At 47.4% G+C, this 15,747-nt stretch overlaps 4 protein-coding genes across 9 annotated transcripts; 1 reads left to right on the forward strand and 3 right to left on the reverse strand.

Moving 5' to 3' along the window:
* Positions 1 to 238: 238 nt before the first annotated feature.
* On the reverse strand, positions 239 to 2,432 carry eef1b2 (eukaryotic translation elongation factor 1 beta 2). The gene is made up of 7 exons (XM_035639029.1): positions 2,276 to 2,432; positions 1,379 to 1,501; positions 1,171 to 1,294; positions 1,036 to 1,102; positions 725 to 850; positions 460 to 527; positions 239 to 363 (listed from the first exon to the last, which is right to left on the reverse strand). The coding sequence occupies exons 1-7, from the start codon at positions 2,353 to 2,355 to the stop codon at positions 277 to 279; spliced, it is 675 nt and encodes a 224-aa protein (XP_035494922.1). The 5' UTR covers positions 2,356 to 2,432; the 3' UTR covers positions 239 to 276.
* On the forward strand, positions 2,357 to 8,246 carry arl11 (ADP-ribosylation factor-like 11). 6 transcript variants are annotated; one of them, XM_047334440.1, is made up of 7 exons: positions 2,357 to 2,516; positions 2,617 to 2,867; positions 2,941 to 3,049; positions 3,261 to 3,326; positions 4,482 to 4,597; positions 4,670 to 4,847; positions 5,674 to 5,832. In XM_047334440.1, the coding sequence occupies exons 3-7, from the start codon at positions 3,041 to 3,043 to the stop codon at positions 5,815 to 5,817; spliced, it is 513 nt and encodes a 170-aa protein (XP_047190396.1). In that variant the 5' UTR covers positions 2,357 to 2,516; positions 2,617 to 2,867; positions 2,941 to 3,040; the 3' UTR covers positions 5,818 to 5,832. The 6 variants fall into 6 exon arrangements, with proteins under 6 accessions (XP_047190396.1, XP_035494945.1, XP_035494973.1 ...); XM_035639080.2 differs by lacking the exons at positions 2,941 to 3,049; positions 5,674 to 5,832 and adding exons at positions 6,426 to 6,500; positions 7,008 to 8,246 and having other exon boundaries at positions 2,358 to 2,516; XM_035639052.1 differs by lacking the exon at positions 2,941 to 3,049.
* ebpl (EBP like) lies at positions 6,245 to 7,451 on the reverse strand. Its single transcript, XM_035639039.2, has 4 exons — positions 7,270 to 7,451; positions 7,075 to 7,144; positions 6,863 to 7,001; positions 6,245 to 6,624 (listed from the first exon to the last, which is right to left on the reverse strand). The coding sequence occupies exons 1-4, from the start codon at positions 7,444 to 7,446 to the stop codon at positions 6,378 to 6,380; spliced, it is 633 nt and encodes a 210-aa protein (XP_035494932.1). The 5' UTR covers positions 7,447 to 7,451; the 3' UTR covers positions 6,245 to 6,377.
* A 797-nt stretch (positions 8,247 to 9,043) lies between the features above and the next one.
* cavin2b (caveolae associated protein 2b) lies at positions 9,044 to 15,712 on the reverse strand. The gene is made up of 6 exons (XM_035639005.2): positions 15,343 to 15,712; positions 12,603 to 12,743; positions 12,259 to 12,360; positions 11,118 to 11,375; positions 10,408 to 10,560; positions 9,044 to 9,866 (listed from the first exon to the last, which is right to left on the reverse strand). Exons 1-6 carry the CDS (start codon positions 15,595 to 15,597, stop codon positions 9,492 to 9,494), a joined length of 1,284 nt encoding a protein of 427 aa, XP_035494898.2. The 5' UTR covers positions 15,598 to 15,712; the 3' UTR covers positions 9,044 to 9,491.
* Positions 15,713 to 15,747: the final 35 nt, after the last annotated feature.

Consider the following 15,747-nt stretch of genomic DNA (forward strand, 5'->3'; position numbering starts at 1 on the left):
ATATTTACACAAATATATACATAAACAGTTTATATTTTAATATGTACAAAATAAGTTAATCCTCAGTGAACAAAAACTGAACAACTGAGTTTTAACAAACAACTTCATTCAGCTAATATGACTCATTGTCACGACGATACAATATAAACTAAATAAAAAGATGAATAGTATGAGATTTCCTGTGACTGATGAAATTTTACTTTGTACACTGTCAGATACTCAATGTCGACAACTGGACTTGTGCTCAAGTGCTTTTATTGTGAAAGGTTTGCAGTTTCAGATCTTGTTGAATGCTGCGACGTCCATCGACTGGACAAAGTCCTCGAAGGCCGTGATGTGTTCCTCCAGCAGGTCTGTGCCCACCTGCGGGCACACAACACAGGAAACCACTCGTCAGAGAAAAAAAAAAAAAACACATCAACAAGGTAAAAGCCTCTGAAGTGCTTTCAGTTTCATCACCTTGTCGTCTTCCACCACGCAGCCAATCTGCAGCTTCTTGATGCCGTAACCCACCGGGACCAGTTTGGCTACATGACACAAATTGATCACGTCACCAGATTGATCAGCAGTCAATGTGATCAATAACTATAACAATAACTTTGATCTGCAGAGTTTTCAGATCATAAAGTGACATCACGTCTTCAGCCGAAAGATGGTGAGATAGATCATCATCAGCTCTGCAGATCAATAGTAGTACAGTGCAGTAGTACTGCAGTATTCTTACACTGTCCCCAAACGAGCCCGTCCATGTGGATACTGCGGACACACTCCTCCAGTTTAGACATGTCTGTCTCATCGTCCCACGGCTTCACGTCCAATAGGATGGAAGATTTTGCGATGAGGGTGGGCTCTGAGGAACAGGAGGGACATGTTACCACGGAAACAACTCTACACGACTCACTGATTGGCTCTAGAGACTCTGATCAGGTAAATGTGTTGTCCATCAGACATTCAGCCGAAAGATGGTGATTGTTTCATCATGAAGAGTCAACCAATCGGAGCGTCACGAGGTACGTGGTGTGTGATGTCACTTACTCTTGGACTTCTTGGCGGCGTACTCGGCCAGTCGCTCCTCCTTCAGCCTGGCGGCCTCTGCGTCTTCCTGTCAGACAGAACCCAGCTGAGTAAACGCTCATTTGTGACCTCACTGTGACCTCACTGTGACCTCACCTCCTCGTCGGAGCCGAACAGGTCGATGTCGTCATCGTCCTCGTCCTTTGAAGCGGCGGCGGAGGTGGCGTCGGCCACGCCGACTGGGCCGTACTGACCCAGAGGTTTCTTCACACCTGGAAGACTGACAGACGCCATTACATCCGAGGCTGTGCCCCTCCCCATCCCCTGATGGCCCCTCCCCTCCCTCTGATGGCCCCGCCCTCACCTGCTCTTCTGGCCCTGGTACGACTTGATGTGGTTGAACCAGCGGAGGGCGTGGCACAGGTCAGCCGGGGGCGAGGCCGACATCACCTCGAAGACGGCCACGTCGGCCTGAGAGGGGACGAACCTGAGAACAGAAGGTCGTTAATATTAACGTTTCATATTTATGTCGTGTGACCATCTTCTACGAAGAATTAAAACACTTTATAAAAGATTTATTCAACTCGTGCTGTTGAGGCAGTCAATTAAGTTATTTTCAAAGGCACATTAATGTGACTAATAAATTATTCATCAAAATATGAAGTTTAGAGAACTACAGTATCATGCAGTACTCGGTAGTTAAGGCAGTACTCGGCAGTTAAGGCGGTGCTCGGCAGTTAAGGCAGTGCTCGCTAGTAACGCCAGTACCGGCTAAGTACTCGCTAGTAACGCCAGTACTGGCTAGTAAATGCAGTACTGGCTAGTAAAGGCAGTACTGGCTAGTAAAGGCAGTACTCGGTAGTTAAGGCAGTACTCGGTAGTTAAGGCAGTACTCGGTAGTTAAGGCAGTACTCGGTGTCCACAGTTGAGTCTGAAGCCTCGTCTCATCACGACACGTAGCATCGTTAGCACCATGTGGCTCCATGCTAACGTTAGCATAGAGCTACTTCTTCGCCTCTAACCTGATGAAAGTAGAATTGAGTGTGAACGTTGAATCGTGTCTTCACTGCTCTTAGCAGGTTAATTTCATCTATTAATATTTATCCTAAACATTTTGATTCTGCTCAGCTAACGATCTGACAGCTAACTGTGAGCTAGCACTGGAGCAGCTCGGAGCCAAGATGGCGGTGCTGCAGCGGAGATCTCCACCGCAGTTTCTCATCGTGTGGTGAGTCTGTTCCGTCTGTTCCTCTGCACTCACCCCTCGATATAGCTGCGCTCCGACAGAAAGTCATTGAGCACTTTGACACCGGAGGCGGTTTTCAGGTCACCGAAGCCCATGATGGAGCGGAGAGTCCGGGGAGACAAGGAGAAGGAGCCGCCGGAGGAGGTCAGAGGGAGGGAGGAGGCGGGAAGAGACGTATTTATACCCGGAGATAGACCCCTCCTCACCGGGCAGGGCTCCTCCTCCTCCTCCCGTGGAGCTCAAGACTTTTATAAATGTAAACATGTTTCTGTTTAACTGCTTTGCACCAATATAAGACGATCGATCAAAAAGTTACTCAATATTCAACAGTTTTTATTGTGTTGCTCTGTATCCAGCGATCAGCTGTGAGTCATCAATAAAAACAATGCAGTCCGACCGGTCACACGGTCACGTGACCCGCTCTGATTGGTCGCTGCTCTGCTATTGGCCGCTGGCGTGAATGAGCCTGAACACACCTGAGAGACGTTCGACAGGTGAGGAAGGTTCGACTTGAACAACCCGAGGAAGAAGAGACAGTTTACAGGATAAAGAGAAGGAGAAGAGGAAGAAGAAGATGGGTCAGACTCGCTCCTCCACATGTCCTCAGGTAAGTCAACAACACAGACACAGTGAAAACAGTCACCATGTTGAATCCACCTGTGACGATTCATCACCTACAGAGTCACAGGTGAACAGAGAACATCCAGAGAACCACTAGCGGCTCTGAGAATGTCCTGATCAGGAAAATGAAGTTTGAAACAAAAGGCACATTACACCAAAATGTTCCAGGTAAAGACACTCGAACGCTGAGTTTTCCACTAGCCCGTGAACATAACAACACCACATCAACAACTAAACAGATTCAATATGAAATAAACAGATTGTTAAAGTCTTTTATCATAAGATCTAAATCTTTTCTCATGTCCCCACCTGTCTGTGAACGCCCCACGTGTCTGTGAACGTCCCCACATCACCATTCTTGGACCTGTGATGTGTTCAGGTGATCCTCGTGGGTCTGGACTCTGCTGGGAAGTCGACTCTGCTCGCCCGCCTGCTGACGGGACAGGTAGGTATCTGAAGGTTCAGACAGTGAAATGTTTCCACAGCAACGTGATCATGTTCAGATTCTCTAAGTGCTTAGGAAAGGAGCTTCAATGCTTCCTTTCCTATCTCCTTTAGCAGAGGACACACTGGAGCTTCCTATGCGAGAGGAAAGGAAAAACACGACTCACAATTCATTGCGGCAGCGATATTTAACGTGTCGCGCCATGAACGAACGTAAAGGATTAAATCTGAAGAAGAAGAGTATGAATATGACCCAGATGTAAGTTACTGTTACATATAGATGATAACATCTGATGTCACATGTTGTCATGGTGATAAACATGAGTGACAGGAGTGAGAGCAAACATCATGAGGTGAAGTTGCCTACAAGATGTTTTTGTAGTGCATCATATTCATACTCCTCTTCTTCTTCAGATTTGATACTTTACGTTCGTGCTTCACCTTAAAATATCGCTGCCGCAATGAATTGTGGGTCTGTTTCCTTTCCTCTCACATAGGAAGGTCCAGTGTGTCCTCTGCTAAAGGAGATAGGAAAGGAAGCATTGAAGCACCTTTCCTTAGCACTAAGGCTGTGTGCGAAATCACCCCCTAACTACTATATCTTGCACTATATAGTCCCATCGCCATTTTGTAGTGGTGTCCGAAATCACCCCCTAGATTTCATATACCCTATATAGTGCACTGATTGTATCCCAGAATGCATCGTGAAAAGTAGTGGACATCCGATGGTCACTAACCGAGCAATATATACCATGATGCATTGCGCTTGCTGCGCCGATAAACGGCGGAGGGAAGAGACGAGACGACGGCGGTGCAGCAGCAACACATCTCAGCCTTCTTTCTTCTTGTTCTATTTCGCCAAATTTTTGTCAAAAACCATTGAATAATGGTGAAAATAGACACAGACATAAATATAAAATAATTTAAATATAATAGGATCATCCACCGCCCGGGGTCATTGTAGTTACGTCATATCCTACGACAAAAATGTAATTACCATCACGACTCAAGTAGGGTCCGAGATCGCGGCTGGAGAGTGACTATATAGCAACTACCACGAATTCCCTTTATAGCGAGTAGGGAGTAGTGAATGAGTGGGTGACACAGCCTTAGTGTCTGTCAGTCCAGGTGTGAACTGTGACCTTTGACCCTGTAGGTGGTGGAAACATCTCCGACCATTGGATTCAATGTGGGGTCGTGGGACCTGGACAAGAAGACATCTCTGACTGTGTGGGACGTGGGAGGACAGAAGAGCATGAGACCAAACTGGAGGTGAAATTATTACCTCACACACTCAATCAATCAATCAGTCAGTCAATCAACCAATCAGCTGCTCCTCTCCAGGTTCTACCTGGACAACTGTAAGGCTCTGGTCTTCGTGGTAGACAGCAGTGAACCCGGTCGCATGATGGAGGCCCACAGGTCCCTGAAAAAGGTCCTGAGTGACGACCGCCTACGAGGAGTTCCCCTCATGGTCCTGGCCAATAAGAAGGACCTGCCCAACTCAATGACCATACGAGAGGTAAGACACGCCCCCCAGGACCTGGACCTGAGACAGGACCTGGGGTCTCATTTATAAATGTGGCGTACGCACAAAATGGGGCTGGAAACGTGCGTACGCCACTTCCCACGCAAAGGTTGTGATCTAAAAAAACAAAAAAACTTGACGGGAGAATGTGCGGACCGAAAGCAAACTCTGAACCGTGCGTATGGCGTACGCACATTCTGGAGACAAGGGGAAAGTGCGACACAGACGGGGAGGTCGTGAACTGAAGTCAGATTGTAGAAAGTAAATGTGAGAAGAGCGAGTGACGCCTCACACAGCGCTCGTTATTCTTTTTTCTCACTCCGGACCATCTCCTTTTACTTCCTCAACCTCAACAGGTCACAACACAGAGACAATTCCCCTTCGCCCTGAGACACTGCAGCATTTAGACAGACTGCAAATTCACTACTGCAACTCTGTTTCTTCTGACCTCGGTGCTCACTGCCCCCCCCCCACCCACACACACACACACACACACACACACACACACACACACACAAACCCTGCGCGCGAGGTAGAGGGAGAGAGTGCGGGGGGGGGGCGGACATTCCTCTTTGCCCCCACCTTGAATGAATGATATTCTTTGTGTCGCACATTTATAATAATTCTCAAGCAACACAAATTAAATACATGTTGGTGAAGGAGTAGAAAGATGTAGTGAACCTTCAGATCGGACCACTTTTTCTAATTTCTCCCACTGACTGTTGACAGCAGCAGCAACACGTCGCCTGCTTCTTTTTATTAGTGATCCGCTGCTGTGGCACCAGATAGCGCTGTTTTCCGGGCGTCCCCCTCCCTACAGGCGAGTCCCCCTCCCTTACAGGCGTGTCCCCCTCCCTACAGGCGAGTCCCCCTCCCTTACAGGCGTGTCCCCCTCCCTACAGGCGAGTCCACCTCCCTACAGGCGAGTCCCCCTCCCTACAGGCGTGTATTTATACCTGAATAGACACCAGGAGAAGCTGTTTCCTCCTCCTCATCTCTTCTTCTCTCCCTCCTCCTCTCCCCGGCCCCCCCCTCAGATCTCCAAACAGCTGGAGCTCCACAGCTGCTCTGATCGCTCATGGGAGATTCAGGCCTGCAGCGCTCTGAAGGGGATGGGCCTCCAACAGGCCTTCATGTCCATCAACAAGATGATCAAGAAGAGCTGACGGGAGGGGGAGGGGCTGAGAGGAGGGGGAGGGGTATTGAAACATTTTGAACGTTTGAATAAAAATATATAAATAAACTTGATTTAGTATTAATGAAGGTGATTGATGGGTAAGTTGATTGATTATCAGTTTGACTCGACGGGGTTTAGTCATAATATTTAATTTAGTGAAACAGTTTGTGTAACTTTTTGTTCATCATCATGTGACCAAAGAAAAACAAAAAACAAACTTTCAGTGGTTTTATTTTGAAACAACAAATCCAACAATTTGTGATCAGTGATAGTGATCATTGATAAAGTTGATCAGTACAATCTAATAAGAACCATACGTAAAGTTCTGACTAGATCAATAAAACATGTCACTTCCTCTTGTCGTCCGCCGCCTGGTCCCTTCTGGCCACGTGCAGACTCCTCAGACAGAACCAGGACTGGACCAGCAGCAGGACCGGGACTAGAACCCAGACCCCATTAAAGAAGACCAGGTAAACCCAGAGGTGAAGTCGACTGGACGTGTCCAGGTGTGGACTGCCAATCAGCCAATCAGGACAGAAGGTCATCCAGCCGCCGTAGAGCTCACACACGCTCAGAGCGACCTGCAGGAAGTGTCTGTAACACACGGGAATATGTATATTAATACATAAACTCAGATACATCAAGTATGTTATCTTAGTATTACCTGTAGTACTGGTCATTCAGTACTGAGTAGATGTGCAGTACTCCGGGTACAGAGTCCAGTCTGTAGTACTTGTTGTAGTATTACCTGTAGTACTGGTCCTTCAGTACTGCATAGACGAGCAGTACTCCCAGTACAGAGTCCAGTCGGTAGTAATTCTTGTAGTATTACCTGTAGTACTGGTCCTTCAGTACTGCATAGATGAGCAGTACTCCAAGTACAGAGTCGAGGACGACCGTCAGAATCTCTATGGAAACAATCGTTGGATCAGAAACTAACCAACGACTGTCGGCTTTACTGTACTCCCTCCCTACAGAGAGACAGACAGGTGAGAGGCAGACAGGTGAGAGGCAAACAGGTGAGAGAGTTTGTGTTAAACTCACAGAGCTCAGCCAGAGGACCTTCAGACGTCTGCACCGTCCCAACCAGAGACATGTAAACAAACGGACCCTCCTGTAAACAAACAACAACAAGCAGAGACCTGTCAACAAACAAAAAACAACGACCAACAGAGACATGTCAACAAACAACAACAATCAGATACCTGTCATCAAACAACAACAACTGATTGGTCTTACCAGCGTCAGGTGGACAATGACATCATAAAAGAGCCACAGCAGGATCCACCTGTCCGTCACAGAGCTCCGCCCACCGAACCTGTGTGTTAGCAGGATGGCAGCTAACACCTGGATGCTACATGCTAACAGAGACAAGATGGAGACCAGAGAGAGGCCAGGGGGCGCCACTGAGTCCATCTGCTGCAGGAGGCAGTACTACACTCAGTACTCGCAGTCCTGAGGTAGCAGCAGTACAGCACTCTGCACTGTCAGTATTCACAGTACAGAGGCAGCAGCAGTACTACGCTCAGTAAACTCAGTACTCACAGTACTGTGAACACACGCTGTGGTAGTAGTACTCTGATCAGACAGTTACTCAGCACTGTGTGTGTGGACTGACATCCCAGCCTCCACCCTTCACTCTCTCTATTGGTCTCTAGGGTAAAGCCCCGCCCCCTGGACTCTCCCATTGGCTCATGAAGAGAACACCCCACAGCCTGGCCCTGCCCCCTCCCTCAGAGGTCAGAGGTCAACAGTACAAAGATTGAGATACAGAGATTAGAATCACATTAATGTTTAATATTGAATCAGTTTGATTTCAACTCAGTTTATAATAATTGTATCGATTGAAGGCCGCAGTCCTCTATTTTGACTGTAGTACTTTTACTTTTAATGTAATATTTTCCGCTCAGGATACTTTGCTTGAGTTAAGTTTTGAATGCAGGACTTGTAATAGATTACCTGTTGCTATAGTAACCAACAGTAAATGTTCACAACAAATATTTTATATTTAAATAAAAACTTATTTATTCAAGTTTTCAATCTGAAAAGCTGAGAGAAAATCAAACGAGACACAAACATTTTAATTTTTTTATTTTATTGTTTCTGTAAAGGGTTTAGAACCCGAACCCGAAAACAACCAACAGGAAACGATCTTTGGTTTTTATCTCACTGACGGTCAACGGAAAAAAAAACAGGCTGACGGATTTTGGGTAACACAGGAAAGAACACGGGAACATTAGAGGAACATCAGGGGAACGTAAGACGAACATCAGGGGAACATCAGCTTAACTTCAGGGGAACGTTGGGGGAACGTTAGAGGAAGATCAGGGGAACGTTAGTGGAATGTTGAGGAAACTTTGTCTAGAAACAGTGAGTGAAACCTCAGGGTGACTCAGGGAACATGGTGGAAAGATCTTCATAGAACCTCAGAGGAAAACTCAAGGTGAATGTTGGGGGGTGGTTCTGTAGGAAACCTACCAGGAACTTATAGGGAATGTTAGAGGAACTTTGACAGAACAGAAAATTAAAAATGAAAGAATTTTAGTGGGATCAGTTCTGTCTTGCACAAAGTTCACCTCAGTGTTCCCCGGGTACAGACAGACAGACAGGCAGGCAGACAGACAGGCAGAGACAGAGAGACAGGCAGGCAGGCGGACAGACAGACAGACAGAGAGAGACAGGCAGACAGACAGACAGGCAGACAGGCAGACAGGGAGAGACAGACAGACAGACAGGCAGAGAGAGACAGACAGACAGGCAGAGAGACAGACAGGCAGACAGGCAGGCAGAGAGGCAGACAGACAGACAGGTAGAGACAGAGATAGGCAGACAGAGAGACAGACAGACAGACAGACAGGCAGAGAGGCGGAAATTCTGTAGTTAGTTGTCAGGTTTGTTCATCTGTAGTTTCAGAAAACAAGAGTAAGCAAAAAGAAAACCATGTTTCTTAAAATGTCACATTTAAAAAAAAATCTCAGGTTTAAGATCCGACGTCATACAAAACTTTTTTCAATTTTAATTTTACGAGTGAAGACGTCAACACATGCAAACAGGTGTGTGTGTGTGTGTGTGTATATATGTGTGTGTGTGGACGTTCATCAATGAAAGAAAAATATCGATCACAAAACAAATGTGTGCTCTAAAATATAAAGGAACAGTTTTATATTCAAACAAATCCTCTCCTTGTTTTTCCCTCTGAGTGACTCCTCCTGTTTCTCGTCTTTATGCTAAGCTATCCAGCTGCTCCCACCTGTTTTTGGTCTCAATGCTAAGCTAACATTGGTTTATATCCATCTAAACATGAAGAGGATTTTTCTGAATATAGAAACAATATCAGCGAGTGTTCACGACTCCTCCTCCTCTTCCTCCTCCTCCTCCTCCTTGTGCTCCTCTTCCTCCTATTCCTCCTCCTCCTCCTTGTCCTCCTCCTCCTCTTCCTCCTCCTCCTCTTCCTCCTCCTCCTACTCCTCCTCCTCTTCCTCCTCCTCCTCCTCCTGCTCCTCCTCCTTCTTCTTCTCCCCCCCCCCCTGAGGCAAAGTGGAGGACAGAGCGTACTCCTGACTGACTCCCTCTGAAACCACCTCCTTCAACTCCTCTATCACTTCCTCCTTCACCTCCTCTATCACCTCCTCCTTCACCTCCTCTATCACGTCCTCCTTCTCCTCCTCCTCCATCACTCCCTCCTTCATCTCCTCCATCCCTCCCTCCTTCTCCTCCTCTATCCCTCCCTCCTCAGTGAAGGGGTCCTCAAGGTCGCTGCAGCCCAGGGGCGAGACCTGGACGTGGGCCTCAGTGGTGACGGACTCAGGAAGCTGCGAGTCGGAACCGCTGCGAGGCTGAAAACACAGAGGTCGGAGGTCACAACCTTTTGGGTACCAAGTGTCATTTTACAGAAAGTAAAAATTAAACTTATGGGAACCTTTGAGGATCTTTCGGGAACCAACATTTTTTTTTAGAAGAATTAAAGACACTTTGGGAGTCTGTTGGTAGAACCAAACAGGAAGCTAGGGGCGACCAGAACACTGGGGAATGTTGTGAGAACCTTCACAGAGGAACACTGGGACAACCTTCACAGAAGAATGTTGGGAGAACCTTCACAGAGGAACATTGGGTGAACCTTCACATAGGAACACTGGGGAACGTTGGGAGAACCTTCACAGAGGAACGTTGGTTGAACTTTCACATAAGAACACTGGGGAACGTTGGGAGAACCTTCACAGAGGAACGTTGGGCGAACCTTCACAGAGGAACACTGGGGAATGTTGGAAGCCCTTCACAGAGGAACGTTGGGAGAACCTTCACAGAGGAACACTGGGGAATGTTGGGAGAACCTTCACAGGTGAACTTTGGGAGAACATTCACAGAGGAAAACTTTACCTTACGGATGCCGAAGGTCAGAGGTGAGACCTTCAGACTGGACGTTCTTTGTTTGATCTTCTCTCTTTGTTCCACAGACACGATCTTTGTTCCGATCTTCGTCATCTTCTTCTCGATGTTCTGTCTGGAGAACGCCTTCTTCAGACTGTCCACCTGCAAAGAGAAAGACAGTTACACCTGTCTGTCAGTCTGTCTGACTGACTGACTGTCTGAACACCTGTCTATTTGTCTGTCTGACTGAACACCTGAATGTCTGTCTGACTGACTGTCTGAACACCTGTCTATCTGTCTGTCTGTCGGAGCTCCTGACTGTCTGACTTTATGTCTGTCTGAACACCTGTCTATCTGTCTGTCTGTCGGAGCTCCTGACTGTCTGACTTTATGTCTGTCTGATCCCCTGTCTGCCTGCCTGTCTGTCCGTCTGAACAGCCGTCTGTCTGACTGAACACCTGTCTGTCTGTTTAACTGAACACCCGCCTGTCTGATCACCTATCTGTCTGTCTGTCTGCCTGCCTGCCTGTCTGTCTGTCTGAACACCTGTCTGACTGTCTGTCTGTCTGTCTGTCTGAACATCTGTCTGTCTAACTGAACACCTGTCTGTCTGTCTTTCTGTCTGCCTGCCTGCCTGCCTACCTGCCTGTCTGTCTAACTGTCTGTCTGAACACCTGTCTGTCTGTCTGAACAACTGTCTGTCCTTCTACCTTTCTCACCTTCTTCAGACTGGAGCGTTTTAATTTCTCCGTTCTTGACTTCTCCATATTCTCCAGATCATGAAGCCACGTCCCCTCTTCATCTAGCTCCGCCTCCAGACCCACATCTTCGTCAGATGACAGGTCGATGGTGGTGAGCCCGGCCTCCCGATCCTCCATGACGCCAGGCGCTGGCTCCTCCCCTTCCTCCAAAATCTCATCACGCGGGAACGGAGGCGGATCCTTCACGAAAACACTGGAGGGAATCTCGTTCTCCTCCTGATGGACAGAACGGCAGAACGTTGGGACATGGAACCTCACGGAACCGTATGGTAGTAATACTGATACTGTAGTACTGATACTCAAGTAATTATAGTGATACTGTAGTATTCATACTGTAGTACTGAAACTAAAGTACTTATAATGATACTGTAGTACTGATACTGTAGCACTGAAACTGTAGTACTGATACTCAAGTAATTATAGTTATACTGTAGTGCTCATACTGTAGTACTGAAACTAAAGTACTTATAATGATACTGTAGCACTGATACTGTAGTACTGATACTCCGAACATTACAATGACAACCAGATCACATTATCACTGTCCAATCTGATGTATTTACTGTTCACTTCCTAGTTCAGCTGACGACCAAATAAGGTCAAAGACTGATAATCACTATCAGAGAGAAACAGACAGACAGAGGGAAAGACTGACAGACAGACAGAGAGACAGACAGACAGACAGACAGACAGAGAGAGAGAGACAGACAGACAGACAGGCAGAGAGACAGACAGAGGGAGGGAGAGAGAGAGAGACAGACAGACAGACAGACAGACAGACAGACAGAAAGGCAGAGAGACAGACAGAGGGAGAGAGAGAGAGAGACAGACAGACAGAGGGAGAGACAGACAGACAGAGAGAGAAAGAGAGAGAGAGACAGACAGACAGACAGACAGACAGACAGAGGGAGAGACAGACAGACAGACAGACACACACACACACACAGAAAGACAGACTGACGAACAGACACAGGGACAGACAGAGAGAGAGAGAGAGATGCAGACAGAGAGACAGACAGACAGACACACACTCAGACAGACAGAAAGAAAGAGACAGACAGACAGACAGACAGACAGACAGTCAGACAACGTCTCTGACCTGGAAGATTAGGACTTTGAAGTTGTTCCTGCTGATCAGGTGGGCGTGGTTTGCCTCCAGCTTCCTCACCTGGACGCCCTGTCGCTCCATCTTATCACGGACCTGTGAACAGACAGACAGGTTAGGTGTCATGATTGACAGGTGGTGAAGTGATTGACAGGTCAGGTGTTGTGATGGAAAGGTGAGATGTAGTGATTGACAGGTGAGGTGTATTTATTTACAGGTGAGGTGTATTTATTTACAGGTGAGGTGTATTGATTGTCAGGTGAGGTATAGTGAATGACAAATGGTGTAGTGATTGACAGGTGGGTTGTAGTGATTGACAGGTGTATTGATCAGTTTACCTCCTTCATGGTGACTGACAGCTTGCGGCTCTTGTCCAGCAGTTTACTGACGGTGTTCGATGTGTGACTGTGACTCTTGGACAGTTTGGTCATGTCAGCCTGGATCCCTCTGACCACACCCTCCATATCCACCTGGTGTACCTGAAACACCCACGCACCAATCAATCAATCGATCAACCAACCAACCAACCAACCAATCAATCAATCAACCAATCAATCAATCAATCAATCTATTGATCGATCGATCGATCTTCCAACCGACCGACCGAGGCCGGCAGCAGACAGACAGGCAGACACAGACAGACACAGCATACAGACTGACAGACGGAGAGACAGACAGACAGACAGACAGACGGAGAGACAGACAGGAAGATAGAATGTGAAGAATTCACTGTCACTGCAGTAAAACTGCTTGTTTGTCCTGCAGCACTGATCATGTGACCACTGAATGACAAAGATACATTCACAACTTTCAAGAGTCTTTCTACAGAGAAACGAAGAAGAAGAACAACAACAAGAACAACAACAAGATTAACACTTCAGAAGTTTTTCTTAACAGAAGGAAAATATGGAGTCAGTGTAGCTACTGAGTCAGTGTCAGTACTGGAGTCAGTACTGGAGTCAGTGTCAGTACTGGAGTCAGAACTGGAGTCAGTACTGGAGTCAGTGTCAGAACTGGAGTCATAACTGGAGTCAGTACTGGAGTCAGTACTGGAGTCAGTACTGGAGACAGAGTCAGAACTGGAGACAGTACTTGAGTCAGTGTCAGAACTGGAGTCAGAACTGGAGTCAGTACTGGAGACAGTGTCAGTACTGGAGTCAGTGTCAGAACTTAAGTCAGTACTGGAGTCAGAACTGGAGTCAGTGTCAGAACTGGAGTCAGAACTGGAGTCAGTGTCAGTACTGGAGTCAGAACTGGAGTCAGTACTAGAGTCAGTACTGGAGACAGTGTCAGAACTGGAGACAGTACTGGAGTCAGAACTGGAGTCAGTGTCAGAACTGGAGTCAGAACTGGAGTCAGTGTCAGTACTGGAGTCAGAACTGGAGTCAGAACTGGAGTCAGTACTGTAGTCAGTACTGGAGACAGTGTCAGAACTGGAGACAGTATATGAGTCAGTGTCAGAACTGGAGTCAGAACTGGAGTCAGTACTGTAGTCAGTACTGAAGACAGTGTCAGAACTGGAGACAGTACTTGAGTCAGTGTTAGAACTGGAGTCAGAACTGGAGTCAGTACTGTAGTCAGTACTGGAGACAGTATCTGAACTGGAGACATTATATGAGTCAGTGTCAGAACTGGAGTCAGTGTCAGAACTTGAATCAGTACTGCTGTCAGAACTGGAGTCAGTGTCAGAACTGGAGTCAGAACTGGAGTCAGTACTGTAGTCAGAACTGGAGTCAGTGTCATAACTTGAGTCAGTACTGCAGTCAGAACTGGAGTCAGTGTCAGAACTGGAGTCAGAACTGGAGTCAGTACTGTCGTCAGAACTGGAGTCAGTGTCATAACTTGAGTCAGTACTGGAGTCAGAACTGGAGTCAGTGTCAGAACTGGAGTCAGAACTGGAGTCAGTACTGTCGTCAGAACTGGAGTCAGTGTCATAACTTGAGTCAGTACTGGAGTCAGAACTGGAGTCAGTGTCAGAACTGGAGTCAGTGTCAGAACTGGATCCAGAACTGGAGTCAGTAGTGTAGTCAGAACTGGAGTCAGTGTCAGAACTGGAGTCAGTACTGGAGTCAGTGTCAGAAGTGGAGTCAGAACTGGAGTCAGTGTCAGAACTGCAGTCAGAACTGGAGTCAGAACTGGAGTCAGTACTGTAGTCAGAACTGGAGTCAGTGTCATAACTTGAGTCAGTACTGCAGTCAGAACTGGAGTCAGTGTCAGAACTGGAGTCAGAACTGGAGTCAGTACTGTCGTCAGAACTGGAGTCAGTGTCATAACTTGAGTCAGTACTGGAGTCAGAACTGGAGTCAGTGTCAGAACTGGAGTCAGTGTCAGAACTGGATCCAGAACTGGAGTCAGTAGTGTAGTCAGAACTGGAGTCAGTGTCAGAACTGGAGTCAGTACTGGAGTCAGTGTCAGAAGTGGAGTCAGAACTGGAGTCAGTGTCAGAACTGCAGTCAGAACTGGAGTCAGAACTTGAGTCAGTACTGTAGTCAGAACTGGAGTCAGTGTCATAACTTGAGTCAGTACTGGAGTCAGTGTCAGAACTGGAGTCAGAACTGGAGTCAGTGTCAGAACTGGAGTCAGAACTGGAGTCAGTACTGGAGACAGTGTCAGGACTGGAGTCAGTGTCATAACTTGAGTCAGTACTGGAGTCAGAACTGGAGTCAGTGTGAGAACTGGAGTCAGTACTGGAGACAGTGTCAGGACTGGAGTCAGTGTCATAACTTGAGTCAGTACTGGAGTCAGAACTGGAGTCAGTGTCAGAACTGGAGTCAATGTCATAACTTGAGTCAGAACTGGAGTCAGTGTCAGAACTGGAGTCAATGTCATAACTTGAGTCAGAACTGGAGTCAGTGTCAGAACTGGAGTCAATGTCATAACTTGAGTCAGAACTGGAGTCAGTGTCAGAACTGGACTCAATGTCATAACTTGAGTCAGAACTGGACTCAATGTCATAACTTGAGTCAGAACTGGAGTCAGTGTCAGTACTGGAGTCAGAACTTAAGTCAGTGTCCTGGAGTCAGTACTGGACTCGTTTCTTCAGACCTGGTGTCCAGGTGTGGCTCCACCCCCTCTTACCTCCATCTTGTGCTGGTTCTCCTGGACGGCGTCCAGCATGTTGACCAGTTTGTCCAGCAGAGTCAGGACTGTAATGGCGTTGACGGGACCCTGACTCATTTTCTCAGGGTCCAACGCAGCCAGGAGGGATGAGGGCGAGGCCTGGTCGTCCTCCTGCTGGTCCAGCAGGTCCTGGTTCTGAGGGGGGACCAGCAGGTCCTGGTTCTGAGGGGGGACCAGCAGGTCTTGGGTCTGGTGGGTCTCAGTTGTCACCATGATTCCTCCGTCGAAGCAAAACTCAAGGTTTTTTGTGCTGCAAAAAAACACTATGGACTCGCCCGCCCAGTCTCTGTGTGTGTGTGTGTGTGTGTGCGCGCTGGGCTCTGATTGGTTTGCTCAGAGGAAAACTTTCCGTCCAACTTCCCG

This window comes from Scophthalmus maximus, chromosome 1 (assembly GCF_022379125.1).
Source record: "Scophthalmus maximus strain ysfricsl-2021 chromosome 1, ASM2237912v1, whole genome shotgun sequence".
NCBI classification, from domain to species: Eukaryota; Metazoa; Chordata; class Actinopteri; order Pleuronectiformes; family Scophthalmidae; genus Scophthalmus; species Scophthalmus maximus.